Below are 14,122 nucleotides of genomic sequence, written 5' to 3' on the forward strand. Positions count from 1 at the left end.
GGCACAGAGTTGGGCGTCACCGCGGGCAAACCACTTTGTCAAGAGATTCTGCCCCTGCTGCGCCAAAGCCACTCGGCGCCATGCCTCGCTCCCGCCTCAGCCGCTGCGGCTCTGACTGGTCGCGACGCCTGCCCCCATTTGCCCCCTCCTGGGCAGAGCTGCTTCAAAACTCTCTCCCTGGCGCTGCCCCCTCCAGCACCGCAGCACGCCGCCAGCCTAGGGGCCGAACCCGGAAGAGCCGCTGGGAGTCCGGCAGCTCTACTCCCCCTGCACTCCTGAGGGGCAACCAGACGGTTCTTCCCTCCGCCCCGCAGCAGCACGCCTGAGACTGGAAGGCAGGAGCAGCCCGGCCGCTGCCCATCCGCCAGGCCGAGGAAAGGGACAGCGAAGCCCAGCAAGAGGCGAGGTTAGGCGCGGGGAATTGCCGGGCAGGTGAAGGCACCTGGCCCCGGCCCTGCGAGTTCAGTAGGGCGTTGCTGGGATGATGTAACTGGGGATTGGTCCTGCTTCGAGCAGGGGGTTGGACTAGATGACCTTCTGGGGTCCCTTCCAACCCTGATAGTCTATGATTCTATGGTTTGGAGAGCTGGGTGTGACTGTGGGGGTCGGCCACGTGGCCTGTGCTCTGGCGAGAGGGGTCTGGCGCATGGAGACGTATCGGCTCCAGCCTGCATTTGGGGGCGACCCGCTTCCACCAGAACAGCTTTAATGAAAACGCATGTTCTGTCAGTTTGGTCCCGCGCGGGACCTGTAACGCGCCGCCGGCCCCTTCTCTCCCAGCCCTCGCTGGTCCAGCGAGTCCTAGGAGGAAAGGAAGGAACTCCGAAGAAGACTGCGCAATGCGCCTGCGCAGTCGAGGTTCTTGCGCGGTAGGAGACGTTGGGCGACGGAATGGGGCGGTGCCTGCGCAATAGGCAGGCCAAGTTAGCCCGCTGTGAGGCCGCCGCATTGCGCGTGCGCTAGTGGCGTACCGCCGCTAGGTTGCGCCTGCGCAAAGGGTGGGGGAATGTGGCTGTGCCTTGCGCCTGCGCAGTAGGCGGTGGCGAGCGGGGCCGCTGCAGGGCAAAGCGTCTGTGTGGGAGGCAGGTTGGTGGGCGGCAGCAGGCTCGAGGCTGAGGGCCGGTAGGGGCGAGCCGGGTGGCGGTACCGCCGCCATGTTGCGGCGACTGCTCGCGGCGCTTATTCACCCTTGTTTTGTCCCCAGCAGCGGCGGCGACGGGAGCAGCATGTTCTACGCGGTGCGCAGAGGCAGGAGGATCGGAGTCTATCAGAGCTGGTGAGGGTGGCTGCTTCCGGGTGGTCCCCACTCCCATGCCGGCTGGGGCCTCCTCCCCGTACGGGGCAAGGCTGGATCCCCCTCCCCTACTAGGCCTTGCCCGGCGGGCTCCTTCAGCCCCTCAGGTCGGGGCGCCGTGTCGCCTGAGCGGCCAGGGAGCCCGGGCTTGCGCGTCGCCCCGGGGGAGGAGGAGGAGGAGCCCGCGGGGTCCTGTCCCATCCCTGTGGCCGCACGGCTCCTGCTGACGGCCCGCCTGTCGCTGCTGTGTTGCAGGGAGGAGTGCCGAGAGCAGGTGAACAGGTACCCGGCCGCCAGCTTCAAGAAATTTGCCAGCGAGGCAGAGGCTTTGTCCTTTGTGGGCAGCGAGGCGCGGCAGTCCTCATCCTATTCAGCAGGTAGTGCCGCAGCGAGCCCCGTCCACCCTTCCCTCCAGCGGGCAGCGTCTGTACAGGAACATAGGTTTGGCAGGACGGCCAGGGGTATCCAGTCCAGTGCCCTGCTGGCAACCCCATCACATGTCTCCAGGTGTATTTCCTGTTAGAATTATGTGTATTGCGATGGTGACAGCTCTTGCTCCAAGCAACTTAGGCTCTAAGGCTAGGTCTCCACTACGAACCTAACAGCAGCATAGCTGTACTGCAGACATGCCAAACCTGCCAAAAAAAAAAGCACAAATTGGGCTTGTTTTTGGCCTAATTGGCTTGTGAATTGCTCGTTGGCTAGTTTTTAGCTTGTTTGTTTGTCCTGTTTCTTGCTGTAGCTTGTTGCTCTTTTTTAATTCTGCTCCAGGCAAGCAGGGGCAAGGGAGGGAGCGAGGGTCAGGGGTGCACAGGTTTCAGAGTAGCAGCCGTGTTAGTTTGTATTCGCAAAAAGAAAAGGAGGACTTGTGGCACCTTCGAGGCTAACCAATTTATTTGAGCATAAGCTTTCGTGAGCTACAGCTCACTTCATCGGATGCATACTGTGGAAAGTGTACAAGATTTTTTTTTATACACACAAAGCATGAAACAATACCTCTCCCCACCGCACTCTCCTGCTGGTAATAGCTTATATAAAGTGATCACTCTCCTTACAATGTGTATGATGATCTAGTTGGGCCATTTCCAGCACAAATCCAGGTTTTCTCACCCCACTCTCCCCCTGGTGTGAGTGTGTGTGGGGGTCTGTGTGTGTGAGAGAACCTGGATTTGTACTGGAAATGGCCCAACTTGATTATCATACACATTGTAAGGAGAGTGATCACTTTAGATAAGCTATTACCAGCAGGAGAGTGGGGTGGGAGGAGGTATTGTTTCATGGTCTCTGTGTATATAATGTCTTCTGCAGTTTCCACTGAATGCATCCGATGAAGTGAACTGTAGCTCACAAAAGCTTATGCTCAAATAAATTGGTTAGTCTCGAAGGTGCCACAAGTCCTCCTTTTCTTTTTGCGAATACAGACTAACAGGGCTGTTACTCTGAAACTGTAAGGAGAGTGATCACTTAAGGTGAGCTATTACCAGCAGGAGAGCGTGGGGGGGCAGGGGGGGAGACACCCTTTTGTAGTGATGATCAAGGTGTGGGCCATTTCCAGCAGTTGATGAGAATGTTTGAGGAACAGTGGGGGGTGGAGGGGGGAATAAACATGGGGAAATAGTTTACTTTGTGTAATGACCCATCCACTCCCAGTCTCTATTCAAGCCTAAGTTAATTGTATCCAGTTTGCAAATGAATTCCAATTCAGCAGTCTCTCCTTGGAGTCTGTTTTTGAAGTTTTTGTTGTTGTTGAAGTGCAGACCGCATGCTGGCGGGATCTAGTCACATAGAGTGTTGGGATTCTTAAGGGATTGGCTTGTTTGGGCCTCATTTTGGAATGGGATTAGCTTGTTTTTTGTCTTATTGTGAAAGTTGGGATGCCTATCTACTGCATGAAAGTTGGCAACTGTGCTGTACTGCTGTAAGGTCTCCCGTGTATCTGTTCTTTGCTGGCAGAAGAGAGCTCTCCTGCCAGCATAATTAAACCACCTCCAATGAGCAGCATTAGCTGTGTTGTCAAGAGCTGCCCACACTAGCACTTTTGTCAGTGAAATTTATGACCATCCAGGGTATGTGTGTGGTTTTTTGTTTTTTTTTTTTTTCACAACTCTAACCAACAAAAGTATAGTGTAGACAAAGCCCAAGGCCTGGACTGCACTTAAAAATTGGGATGACCTAGCTACATCCCTGAGAGGTGTGAAAAATTTCACACCTGGAGTCATGTACTTGGGTCGATTTTAACCCCCTGTGTAGATCTAGGTCAGCTGCAGAATTCTTCCATTGCCCTAGGTACCATCTCTGAGAAGTGGATTAGCTATGTTGATGGGATCTAGATGTAGGAAGCACCTATGCTATGGCACTACAGTGGCACAGCTGCAGCATTGTAGTTGAGTTTCAGTACTGTGGACATACTTTTTAGTATCTGACAAGAGACAGATGCATACCGGTAGATGGGGAGTACAAGTAAACAATGAGATCATATAGGTCGCCATGAGAAGCAGTGGTCTCAGCACACCAAAGCTTCATCTTAAAAAACAAGCTAGGTTTCTTGTCCTTACCACAGTTGGAAGGCTGTTCCAGAACTAATGGGTGTTGCTTCCAAAGCAACAGCAGGTAAAAGTAGGATATAATAGTCTGATTTTTTTTTCTGAGATGCAGGCACCCTCACAACTTCCTCCCTGCTCAGCGTCTCTGAAAACTATACCATGTTGTGTGGTATATATTATATTTTGTATCCTATAACTCAAGAGGTCCTCAAACTGGGGTGTGCCTCCCTAGGGGGGCATGGAGGAAAGTTCAGGGGGGCATAGTGGGGCCCGGGCCTGCCATCCGGGGGGACAGGGAAGGAGTGCCACCCCAGCACTGGTCCAGCTTCTGAATGTGGCTATGTGGGGCGGGGGGGGGGCACAGATTCCGTTATTGGCAAGGGAGGGGTGTTACAAAGTTTGGGGACCACTGTTATAACTGAATGTAAATCAGTTGCTGTTGCACAGAGGGACTGATGAATTACTGTCAGAAAAACTTCTTTTATCATGAAGCTAACTAGAATATTTCCATAATTTTCCCTACTGTTATAGTTGAAGGGGTGTTTAACAAGGCATGCCCTCTGCTCTTCTTCCACTGCATACAGAGAGCACTTGGAGACTCTGATTGTAAACACAACGTGTGGTTTATTTATGGTGTTTCCCCCTCCCCTTTGCAGCATCTTATTTACAACAGCATATTATCTTTAACCCCCTAGGTCAAGGACAGGAAAAGTGGGAAATCTGTCTTGGGACTAACTCTGAGACACTGTTTCTCTCCCCCTGTGCTTTATCTACCTTCTGAGCTAATGAGTTTATTAGCCTTATAGCTCTCTGCAGCCCATCCCCAATCTGTCCGTTAGTCACAACTGTCATAATCAGTTTTATTTCCAGGCAGCTAATTGGAGATACAGTGACCAGAGTGGTAGTTCATCTGCTGTTGCCTAGCACTCTGTCACAGGGTGGCATTTTCAAAAGGGCCCAGCACTGGCTTTTAATGGTTGTAGAGTTAAGGCAATGCTGAGTGCTTCTGAAAATCTGCTCTGAGCTCCTCTATCCTCAGTATCTAGTAAAACATACAGGATAAGGAAAAATCAAAGATGGCTTTGGATTAGTTATGTGAGGTATTGTTGTTTTCTGTGGAACTTTAATGCTCAGCCTTAGTATTGAACTCCTCTTCTAAAGTTAAATTCATTATGCTACTACTAGATTTTTCATTTCTAATTATCAATTTTATTTTAATATATTTACTCCTGTTTAAAAATATTGCCACAGATAAAAATATCCAGGAAACACAAAAGCAAATTTCTAACATTAAAACATGAAGCGTGCTCCGCTATACACAATATAGAAAATACTACATGTGTGCAACATGGCTGCGTTAATTTATGAACCTTAATGTCTGCATGTCCCGATTGCTGAAATTTCAGCATAGCGTTAATGATGACTTGTACGTTTATTTGTGTTCTCTTTTTAAAAAAGAAATTGTTCGGGATTAAAGGGATGGTGTGAACTTTAACTTGGTACTTCTGCCCTAATGTTTTCCCTAGTTCAACAAATAACTTCTAATACTACTACAATTAGGCATGCATATTATAACTTTTTTTTATATTTGTGTATAATACTGGTTTTTTCCTAAGGTACTAGTGGCATATCTAGTTTAACACAAGAGAGTGACAGCTACTGGAATGAACTGGAAACAGCAAGCCCAAGTTACAGCACATGCAAGAGACCATATGAGCAGTCTTCTGAGGAAGAACCTAACAAAAAACATGTAAAATACAATGAGACATATTCGGCACCTTCAGTGAGCAAAGATAAATTCTCATATATGGGTAAGCCTCTTTGGGACTACAATTTATTGGAGTACATTGAATGAATATAAAGTATTTTAAACAGAGTATTTAACAACTGCCTAAAGTTACTTCTCTCGCTAACAGCCAAAACCTGGTTCAAGTTGAAATTCTCTAGTGTGAAGAAGCTTTGGCATGTTTTTTTTTCTGTGAGAAGCCCTCAACTCTTGCTGCTTGGTTTAACAGTGTAAATCTAACATTTTACGGTATGCCTGGAATGTTATCTCTTCTAGCCCCTAGTCTTCCCTAATGGGTGATCCAGGTAGGGCATTGAAGAACCTTTTATTGTTTTGCGTGGGAGAACGGGATATCTGAATGCAAGCATTACAATTCTGGCTTTCTAATAATAATGTTTCGAGTGCCTTCAGAGCAATAATAAATTTAAGTAATGTTATGGTCAAGCATATTTTGAGTATATAACACTAGCCTTTATTACATAGGTTGATTTGGCCACTGTAGACAGGATGAAATAATATTTTAACTGATACAGAACCATGTCAGAACCCTAAGTAAATACACTTGCGAGAACACATTTAAACATGTATTTTAACTTTTCATTGTGGCTGATGGCCATCTTAAAAAAATTGGGACCTGGAGTTGGGGGCATGAAGCTCTTCCACACAAGCATCTTCTTCAGGGTTGGCAAAAATTTAAGTTCTTGTGAAAAAGGGGGGGGCTAAAATTATTTTAAAGATTATGCACCTGTGCAAAATGATATATACAACTTCTATGTGTAGAAGTTGCTAGAGCATTATTGGAGGAAATATAAATGTTAACAATTTTATGTATTTTAAAGAGGCTTATGCTTTTGAATAATTGAAAATTGTTTTGTGACTTTTTAAATAGGTTGCATGTATCCATCTCTTACAGGTGACTCTGTAGTTGTTTATACAGATGGCTGCTGCTCAAGTAATGGGCGTCGTAAGGCACGTGCTGGAGTAGGAGTCTATTGGGGACCAGGCCACCCTTTGTAAGTAACTTTTGAGATCATAGTTAAATCGCTTGCTGTAGAAAAACTTACTAATATTGGTCTTGTGTAATTTAACACTTAAATTGTATGGCCTTTAAATTCAGCAACTTCAGAATGCAAAACACAGTTAGTTGACTAAGACTTTCACCAAATTAGATAGATAAAGAGCTAGAAAGAGTAAACTCAGTTATTAAATTGGAATATTGAATGACAGCCATCACTGAATGCAGAAATAAAGGTGCCTGTAGAGGTTAGAAATGTAGGCAAAATATAACAAGACTCACCTTGCATTTGTCCAGGCTAATATCTTGGGGAAGGTTTAATTTAGGTTCTCATTAAGTGGTTTCATAAGTTTACATATAATTATATTAAATTGACTGATTTGTTCTCAACCTGCAGTAGGAACAGGGCCAAGCATGCCCAAATTTCAGATTGTTTGCCACTTAAAAACTTTAGTCCCCCTGAAGGGGAGGTTTTAGTTATGCCCCTAATCTGTGGCTATACACTTCTGCAGTAGTGTGAACCATTAATTTATTTTGTGTTGCTTTTAAACAGAAATACTAGTGATAGGCTTTCTGGACGGCAGACCAACCAAAGAGCTGAAATACATGTAAGTTGTGGAGTTTTAAAATTGTTTTATACTTGTGGAAAAGAATTGAGCACTATAATGCCACAACTTAATTAGCTGCAGAAGCTCCTAGATATTCTCACACATTCAATAGTTTTAGTAGGGCTCTGCTGTGAGGGATTTTGCAATGATACAAGTCAAAAAGGAAGCTGCTGATTCTGCTAACAGTATTTCTGCATAGGAGTTGGCAGAGTTGCTTTCTGGAACTCCCATTGGCTTGTTCTCTGTTTCTGGGGTTTCTACCTCAAATATTTTTTGTATTTAGTTCTGTTCATCCTGTCTCAAGGAAGACAGCTCAGAAGTAGAGAGGAGTTCAGAGACAAATGATGGCAAGACTTTCCTATAAAAGATAACATTAGGACTGTTCAGTTTTAGATATGAAATGAACAACAGTGGGCATGGTGGAGGTCTACAGAACGATATCTAGTGTAATGAAGATAAAATGGTGCTCCTATTGGAAAGAAAAGGAAAATCCAATGAAATTGAAAGGACATTCAGAAACGATACAAGAAAATACTTTTTAACACAATGCATCACTAACCTTTTAAACAACAAAATATCACTGATGTCAAGACCTTAGGATTCAAAACAGCATTAGACATTTATGTGGATAATCAGAACATCCACAGTTCTATTAGAGGAAAATAGCCAGGATGTAAACCCTCATGGTTGAAGGGGTGAGCCAATCATTAGCTGGCAGGATTAAGAAGTTTCTTCTGTGGACTAGTTATTCCATAATTGGCTTCTCTGTCTTCCACTGAGGCACGCTGTATCTTGTCTCTGACAGACTTCTAGACTGTGGGATGTCTGATATGTTCCTGCAATTTTTGTGTGTCTGTCTTCACAGTAAATTCTCTAGTTGTATTTCTTCTGTATGTATTTTTTTGTTCACAATCTTCTGAATTATGATTGAAACACATCCTTTAGGCAGCCTGCAAAGCAATAGAGCAAGCAAAGAGTCAAAACATCAAGAAACTGGTTATTTACACTGACAGCAAGTTCACTATAAATGGTAAGTTAACTATTTCAGTTCTACTGTGTATTGAATGTAGAACATGTACCTTCACTGTATAAGCCTTACAAATCTGTTTCTGTAAAACTGTTTGGGGGATGTGTGTGTGTGTGAAGGGATTCTTCATAACTCATTTCAGTTCCCAGTAATAGCAGGGAAAAGAACATTCTCCATAGCTTGCCAAAATCATATCTACTGTTTTTGTATCAAACTCTGGAATAGACAGGATACCTAGTTTAGCAACTGATGTAGGAAATATTTTAAAATATCAGATACTGAACATCTATAATAAAAGATCCTCTGGCAGAAGCAAAGGGTGCAGTATACAAAATGGTGTATTCATTTTAATACCAAACCTATAAATGTAGGCTGTATATCTGAAAAGTGGCCAGCAAGTAGCATTAGGAAAATGGCTGTTCTTTCTCTTCTCCCCCCCTTCTTTTTTTTTTTTTTTTTTTTTTTTTTTGCTTTGATACAAAAACAGAGCCTGAAACACTTCAAGATTGTTCTGCTTGTTTTTACCTCTATAAATGTTGTTCAAGTCTATCCTTCCCTGGTTTAAATGGAGGACTGCTGGAGGATGGTGTCTCCCAGTGTATATTGTGAGGTTTCACCTTAGGGGTTACGATGTTGAATTTTTTACAAGACCTCCTATAAGTAGTAGGCAGTGGTGTTAATGTGGTCTCTAATAGACCTAACCCCTTTTTCCCTTCAGTTACTCAACTTTCAGTTCCTTGTGACTTATAATTTCAGAGTATAGGCATATCATGAATTTCTAAACATGAAAGCAGATCTTTTATGTATCATAAAGAAGTAAAAGGCACAATTGCATCTTGTTCTTTGCTGGTCACTTCTAACAGACTAGACCATAGAATCATAGAATATCAGGGTTGGAAGGGACCTCAGGAGGTCATCTAGTCCAACCCCTTGCTCAAAGCAGGACCGATCCCCAACTAAATCATCCCAGCCAGGGCTTTGCCAAGCTTGACCTTAAAAACCTCTAAGGAAGGAGATTCCACCACCTCCCTAGGTAACGCATTCCAGTGTTTCACCACCCTCCTAGTGAAAGTTTTTCCTAATATTCAAAGTAAATCTCCCCCACTGCAACTTGAGACCATTATTCCTTGTTCTGTCATCTGCTACCACTGAGAACAGTCTAGAGCCGTCCTCTTTGGAACCCCCTTTCAGGTAGTTAAAAGCAGCTATCAAATCCCCCCTCATTCTTCTCTTCCGTAAACTAAACATCCCCGGTTCCCTCAGCCTCTCCTCATAACTCACGTGTTCCAGTCCCCTAATCATTTTTGTTGCCCTCCGCTGGACTCTTTCCAATTTTTCCACATCCTTCTTGTAGTGTGGGGCCCAAAACTGGACACAGTACTCCAGGTGAGGCCTCACCAGTGTCGAATAGAGGGGAACAATCACGTCCCTCGATCTGCTGGCAGTGCCCCTACACATACATCCCAAAATGCCATTGGCCTTGGCAACAAGGGCACACTGACTCATATCCAGCTTCTCGTCCACTGTAACCCGTAGGTCCTTTTCTGCAGAACTGCTGCCTAGCCATTCGGTCCCTAGTCTGTAGCAGTACATTGGATTCTTCCGTCCTAAGTGCAGGACTCTGCACTTACCCTTGTTGAACCTCATCAGATTTCTTTTGGCTTAATCCTCCAATTTGTCTAGGTCCCTCTGTATCCTATCCCTACCCTCCAGCATATCTACCTTTCCTCCCAGTTTAGTGTCATCTGCAAACTTGCTGAGGGTGCAATCCACACCATCCCAGAGTCCTTTTTAATTTTTGTTATTGTCTGAGCACAAGCTCTTGATGGGAACTCCTGAGATCTAATAAACTAACAATCACTTTGTCTTTGGCAAGTCAATTTGTATGCCTCAGTTTTTCCCATTGTAAAATGTGAATGTTGACTCCTGGCTTTTGGGATGAGTTGATACATTTAAGTGCTTTCAAGACAAAGTTTGTATGTGCTTAATGATTTGGGAGCAGTATCAAGTCAGGCTTCCTTGTTGATCAGATAATTGAGTGAGATTCTTTGTGTAACTTTTTTTTTCTATACTTTCCCAAAATATGAGAGGCTCTTGGGCAGAAGAATGACTTTATATTTTTGCATGGGGGGTGAGAACTTTCATCTTTCTGTTTTTCCCCCAAAGCATGAGCCAGCAGCTCAGAAGGCAAATGAGCTGGAAGTAATCTGATGCCTCCTCTAAGGGGTGATGCCCACACCCTGAAGAGGCCAAGGAGCTACTGGGCAGGGAAAGGGGGATGCTTGGGTGGAAGAAGAGATGCAGGAGCTGTCCTGATTTCCCACTGTCTCAGACTCTGGTAGCTCCTGCTTCTGTGTGGGAGAAAGAGTGGCGCATTGGCCCCAGGAAGTGGAGGAGTTGCTAAGCAAGGGCTCAGTGGACCAGGGAATTAAAACCAGCAAGGAGGCAGAAGATGGGGCGGAGCAGAGCAGATCCATTAAGTAATCTGTTTCCTTCTCTTCAGTTGCCCCACCAGGGGGCAGTCATCTCTTAACCATTCCTACTGAGCAGTTCCTTTCCCAGTTCATACAAATATGGAGATGGGACTGGTTATAGGAGCTTTTGATCTGGCTTCCTGCAAAGAGTCCTTAGCAGAATGAGAATTAACAGCTCAGTTTGTTCATACTGCCAGGCATAAAGTGGTCAACTCTATTCTGGTAACTATTTCACTAGTAGAGTTGTTTAATGAAGGGTGCTCCTGTCTTGGATAAATTGTCTAATAATTAATACATTCTTTGACCAATAGTAGAGGACTTTCTAACTCTTAATTAAAATATTGTTACGTTTTTTCTCTGACTTTTAGGTTAATGTAACCCTTCTTGTTGTTCTGAATATGTTCTGCTTTATGCCTTCTTTTTTAGGTGGTTGTGCGTTCCCACCACGTGCTCCTCTTTTGACCTTCAAATAAAATAAGTTAGTAAAGCTCTAGTTAGAGCTGCACACTGTTAGCTCCATTGGCAAACAGACCCTCAACTTCAATTTATTGCTGTTCACCTGGAAAACTTGCACTTAAGTGAATCTAAACTCATCTATTGTGCTCACAAACGGTGAGCATCAGTACCAGTCAATGGGGAAGCATAGGTGTAAGGAAAGATGCTAGAAAGACAGTCATTCTGAAAAACTGTATTAGAGAATGAAATCAGCATATTTCACAGATTGTCACCTGTGTCTTTAATGCAATTGTGGAGAAAGTTAGTAACTGATAGCAGTATGGTCTTGCAGCACTAAAGTCATTGGGAGTGGGACCATGCCCATAGTCTGTAGAGATAACAGGAAGTTTCTAGAGTAACTACAAAGCATGTTACAGAGATAGTGACTAAGACTAAAATTTTGTCATGGGTATTTTTTAGTAAAAGTCATGGACGGGTCACGGACAATAAGCAATAATTAATGGAAGCCCAAGACCTGTCCCTGACTTCTACTAAAAAAAATAAATACCCTGTTGCTGTTGAAGTGACTAGTGTTTGGTCCTGATATTTACATGGCAAGGATTTGTAAAACTGTTAAAACTTCCTAAATAACTTCCTTTTTAAAGGCATGGTCATGGGTAGTCTTCCTATGCAGTAACCACAAGTTATTTACATTCCTGCTGAATTTTAAAAATATATCCAGTTAGTTACAGTTTCCAGTTACAAGTTACAGTCTTCCAATAAAACATTAATTTGTTTTTCATAGGTATAACAAGTTGGGTAGACAACTGGAAAAGTAATGGCTGGAGAACAAGCACAGGAAAAGATGTAATAAATAAAGAAGACTTTGAAAGACTTGATGAGCTTTCGGAGGGAATGGAAATTCAGTGGGTGAGTAACAGGGTGGATTTGATTTTTAAATTCACCCATCCAGATTCAGGTTAACAATTTTACCCTCTAGACCAGGGTGGGCAAACTACCGCCTGGGAGCCGCATCCAGCCCTCCAGACATTTTAATCCGGCCCTCGAGTTCCCACCAGGGAGCAGGGTCCAGGGCTTTACCTGCTCCAGCCAGGGAGTGGGGTCGGAGGCTTGATCCACTACACACGGCTCCCAGAAGCAGTGGCATGTCCCCCCTCCAGCGCCTATATGTAGGGGCAGCAAAGGGGCTCCGCACAGTGCCTACACAGCTCCCATTGGCCAGGAACTGTAGCCCATGGGAACGGCAGGGTCAGGGCAGTGTACAGAGTCTCCTAGCCACGCCTCTGCATAGAAGCTGGAGTGGAGACATGCCGCTGCTTCTAGGAGCTGCTTGAGGTAAGCACTGCCTGGAGACTGCACCTCTGACCCCCTCCTGCACTCCGACCCCCTTCCCCAGCCCTGATCCCCCTCCCTTCCTCCAGATCCCTCAGTCCCAGCCTGGAGCACCCTCCTATAACCCTAGCCGGAGCCCTCATCCCATTCCACCCCAATTTTGTGAGCATTCATGGCCCGCCATACAATTTCCATACCCAGATGTGGCCCTCAGGCCAAAAAGTTTGCCCACTCTGGCCCTAGACCTTTTGCACACTGCTCAATTTCTTTCATATACTTTATCCAGCAATTTGCCTGTGACATCTGCTCTCTTGGGTAGACTGTACCCTGGTCTTAATGACTGAACCATGTTAATGAAGTGTGGGTTCTCAATCACACAGAAAGGAGAGTTTGTCGCATAAACAAACCAGGCAATTTTTTCGTCAGTTACCTTTTTTTTTTTTTTTTTGGTAATCTGCTGGTTCTTATCACAAATTTATCTATGGTGGTTTTTGGATGACAGAGATTTTTTTTTCCTTTTTGCCACGGGTTATATATTGTGGTCATGTGACATACATGATGTGACTGAAACACTATCATTGGCAGATAACTCTGAAACTATAGAAAATGATGATCTTGAAGGTGGATAGCCTTCAGAATCCTGTAGGTTGAGGATGGATTCTCCTAAACAAAATAAGTCAATGCAGTTATTTAATTATTACCATACTGCTCATTTAGTATTATTCATTGCATTCACTGACACTCAGTACTACTTTAAAGGTGAAATTGTAAGAGGAAGATTAGCTGAAATAGGCAGTTTATTTCTTATCACAACTGCATCAGAAATGGTGGTAGCATAGAGTAACAACTATATTTTTTGCTCAAACATGAGAATTCAAGAAAAGTCCAGAAGGAAGACAGGCAGTCCTTAGGAAAGAAGTATGAAATAAAAAAGTTTACCAGCCTGAAGATCCTGCATGTTCCTTTCATCATCTTCAATGCAGCTTCCTCCTGAGAAGGAACACTTCTCATGATGTTTCATTCGGGCAACCAGGCCTTGTATTTCTTTGTTTGCATTTTGCACACATGCCTGTCTTAACCACAGGTAGAGGAACTTCATTAAAATATTCCCAAACTGGGTCTCTTTTATGGCCTGCTGCCATTATAGGTTTTTCTTTCTAGTGAGAGAATGGTATGGTAGATTTCAAATCAATGAAGGCTACACTCGGAAAGACCTAAGACTTCTGGAATAAGCTGCTCAAACAGGTTCACTTTTGTTTCTGTTGCCTGTCCCTCTGGTCTCACATTTTATCTCCAGACTTCTCCTTGTCCAGTTCTATTCCGCCCCAACAACCTTTTATTCATTGAACTTTTTGAAACTTTGCACTTTTAGAGAGAGGTAAGGGATTGACTCTGTGTACACACATTTGCAGAGGGACAATAGGGTTTGAGATGTGTTACTTCTCACCTCTATATATAATTTATTTATTTTAAAACATTTTTGCTGTTAACAAGCATGTTATCTCTGGAGACACAAATCCACAGTTTGAGAACTGCAAAACTGAGCATCTCTGATGCTGAGTCCCATTGGGTAAATAGAAGATTAAC

The 14,122-nt window shown here is 44.4% G+C and overlaps 1 protein-coding gene and 1 long non-coding RNA gene across 8 annotated transcripts in view; one reads left to right on the top strand and one right to left on the bottom strand.

Annotated features, from left to right (window-relative positions):
• Positions 1-183: 183 nt before the first annotated feature.
• Positions 184-14,122, top strand: part of RNASEH1 (ribonuclease H1) — a 27,670-nt gene continuing 13,731 nt past the window's right edge. Inside the window, exons 1-8 of one of the 7 annotated variants that reach the window (XM_048845423.2) lie at positions 184-406; positions 1,205-1,276; positions 1,550-1,671; positions 5,454-5,648; positions 6,537-6,636; positions 7,192-7,246; positions 8,192-8,276; positions 11,988-12,112. In XM_048845423.2, coding sequence (XP_048701380.2) covers positions 1,227-1,276; positions 1,550-1,671; positions 5,454-5,648; positions 6,537-6,636; positions 7,192-7,246; positions 8,192-8,276; positions 11,988-12,112 — 732 coding nt within the window. In that variant the 5' untranslated portion in view covers positions 184-406; positions 1,205-1,226. The other 6 variants (XM_048845422.2, XM_048845424.2, XM_048845425.2 and 3 more) reach the window with 6 other exon arrangements.
• LOC125634531 (uncharacterized) overlaps positions 5,644-14,122 on the bottom strand; it is a 24,522-nt gene continuing 16,043 nt past the window's right edge. The window contains exon 2 of the long non-coding RNA XR_007355954.2: positions 5,644-8,196. This is a non-coding gene — a long non-coding RNA (uncharacterized LOC125634531). The remainder of the gene's footprint in view (positions 8,197-14,122) is intronic.

Source organism: Caretta caretta, chromosome 3 (genome assembly GCF_965140235.1).
Source record: "Caretta caretta isolate rCarCar2 chromosome 3, rCarCar1.hap1, whole genome shotgun sequence".
Classification (NCBI taxonomy): domain Eukaryota; kingdom Metazoa; phylum Chordata; order Testudines; family Cheloniidae; genus Caretta; species Caretta caretta.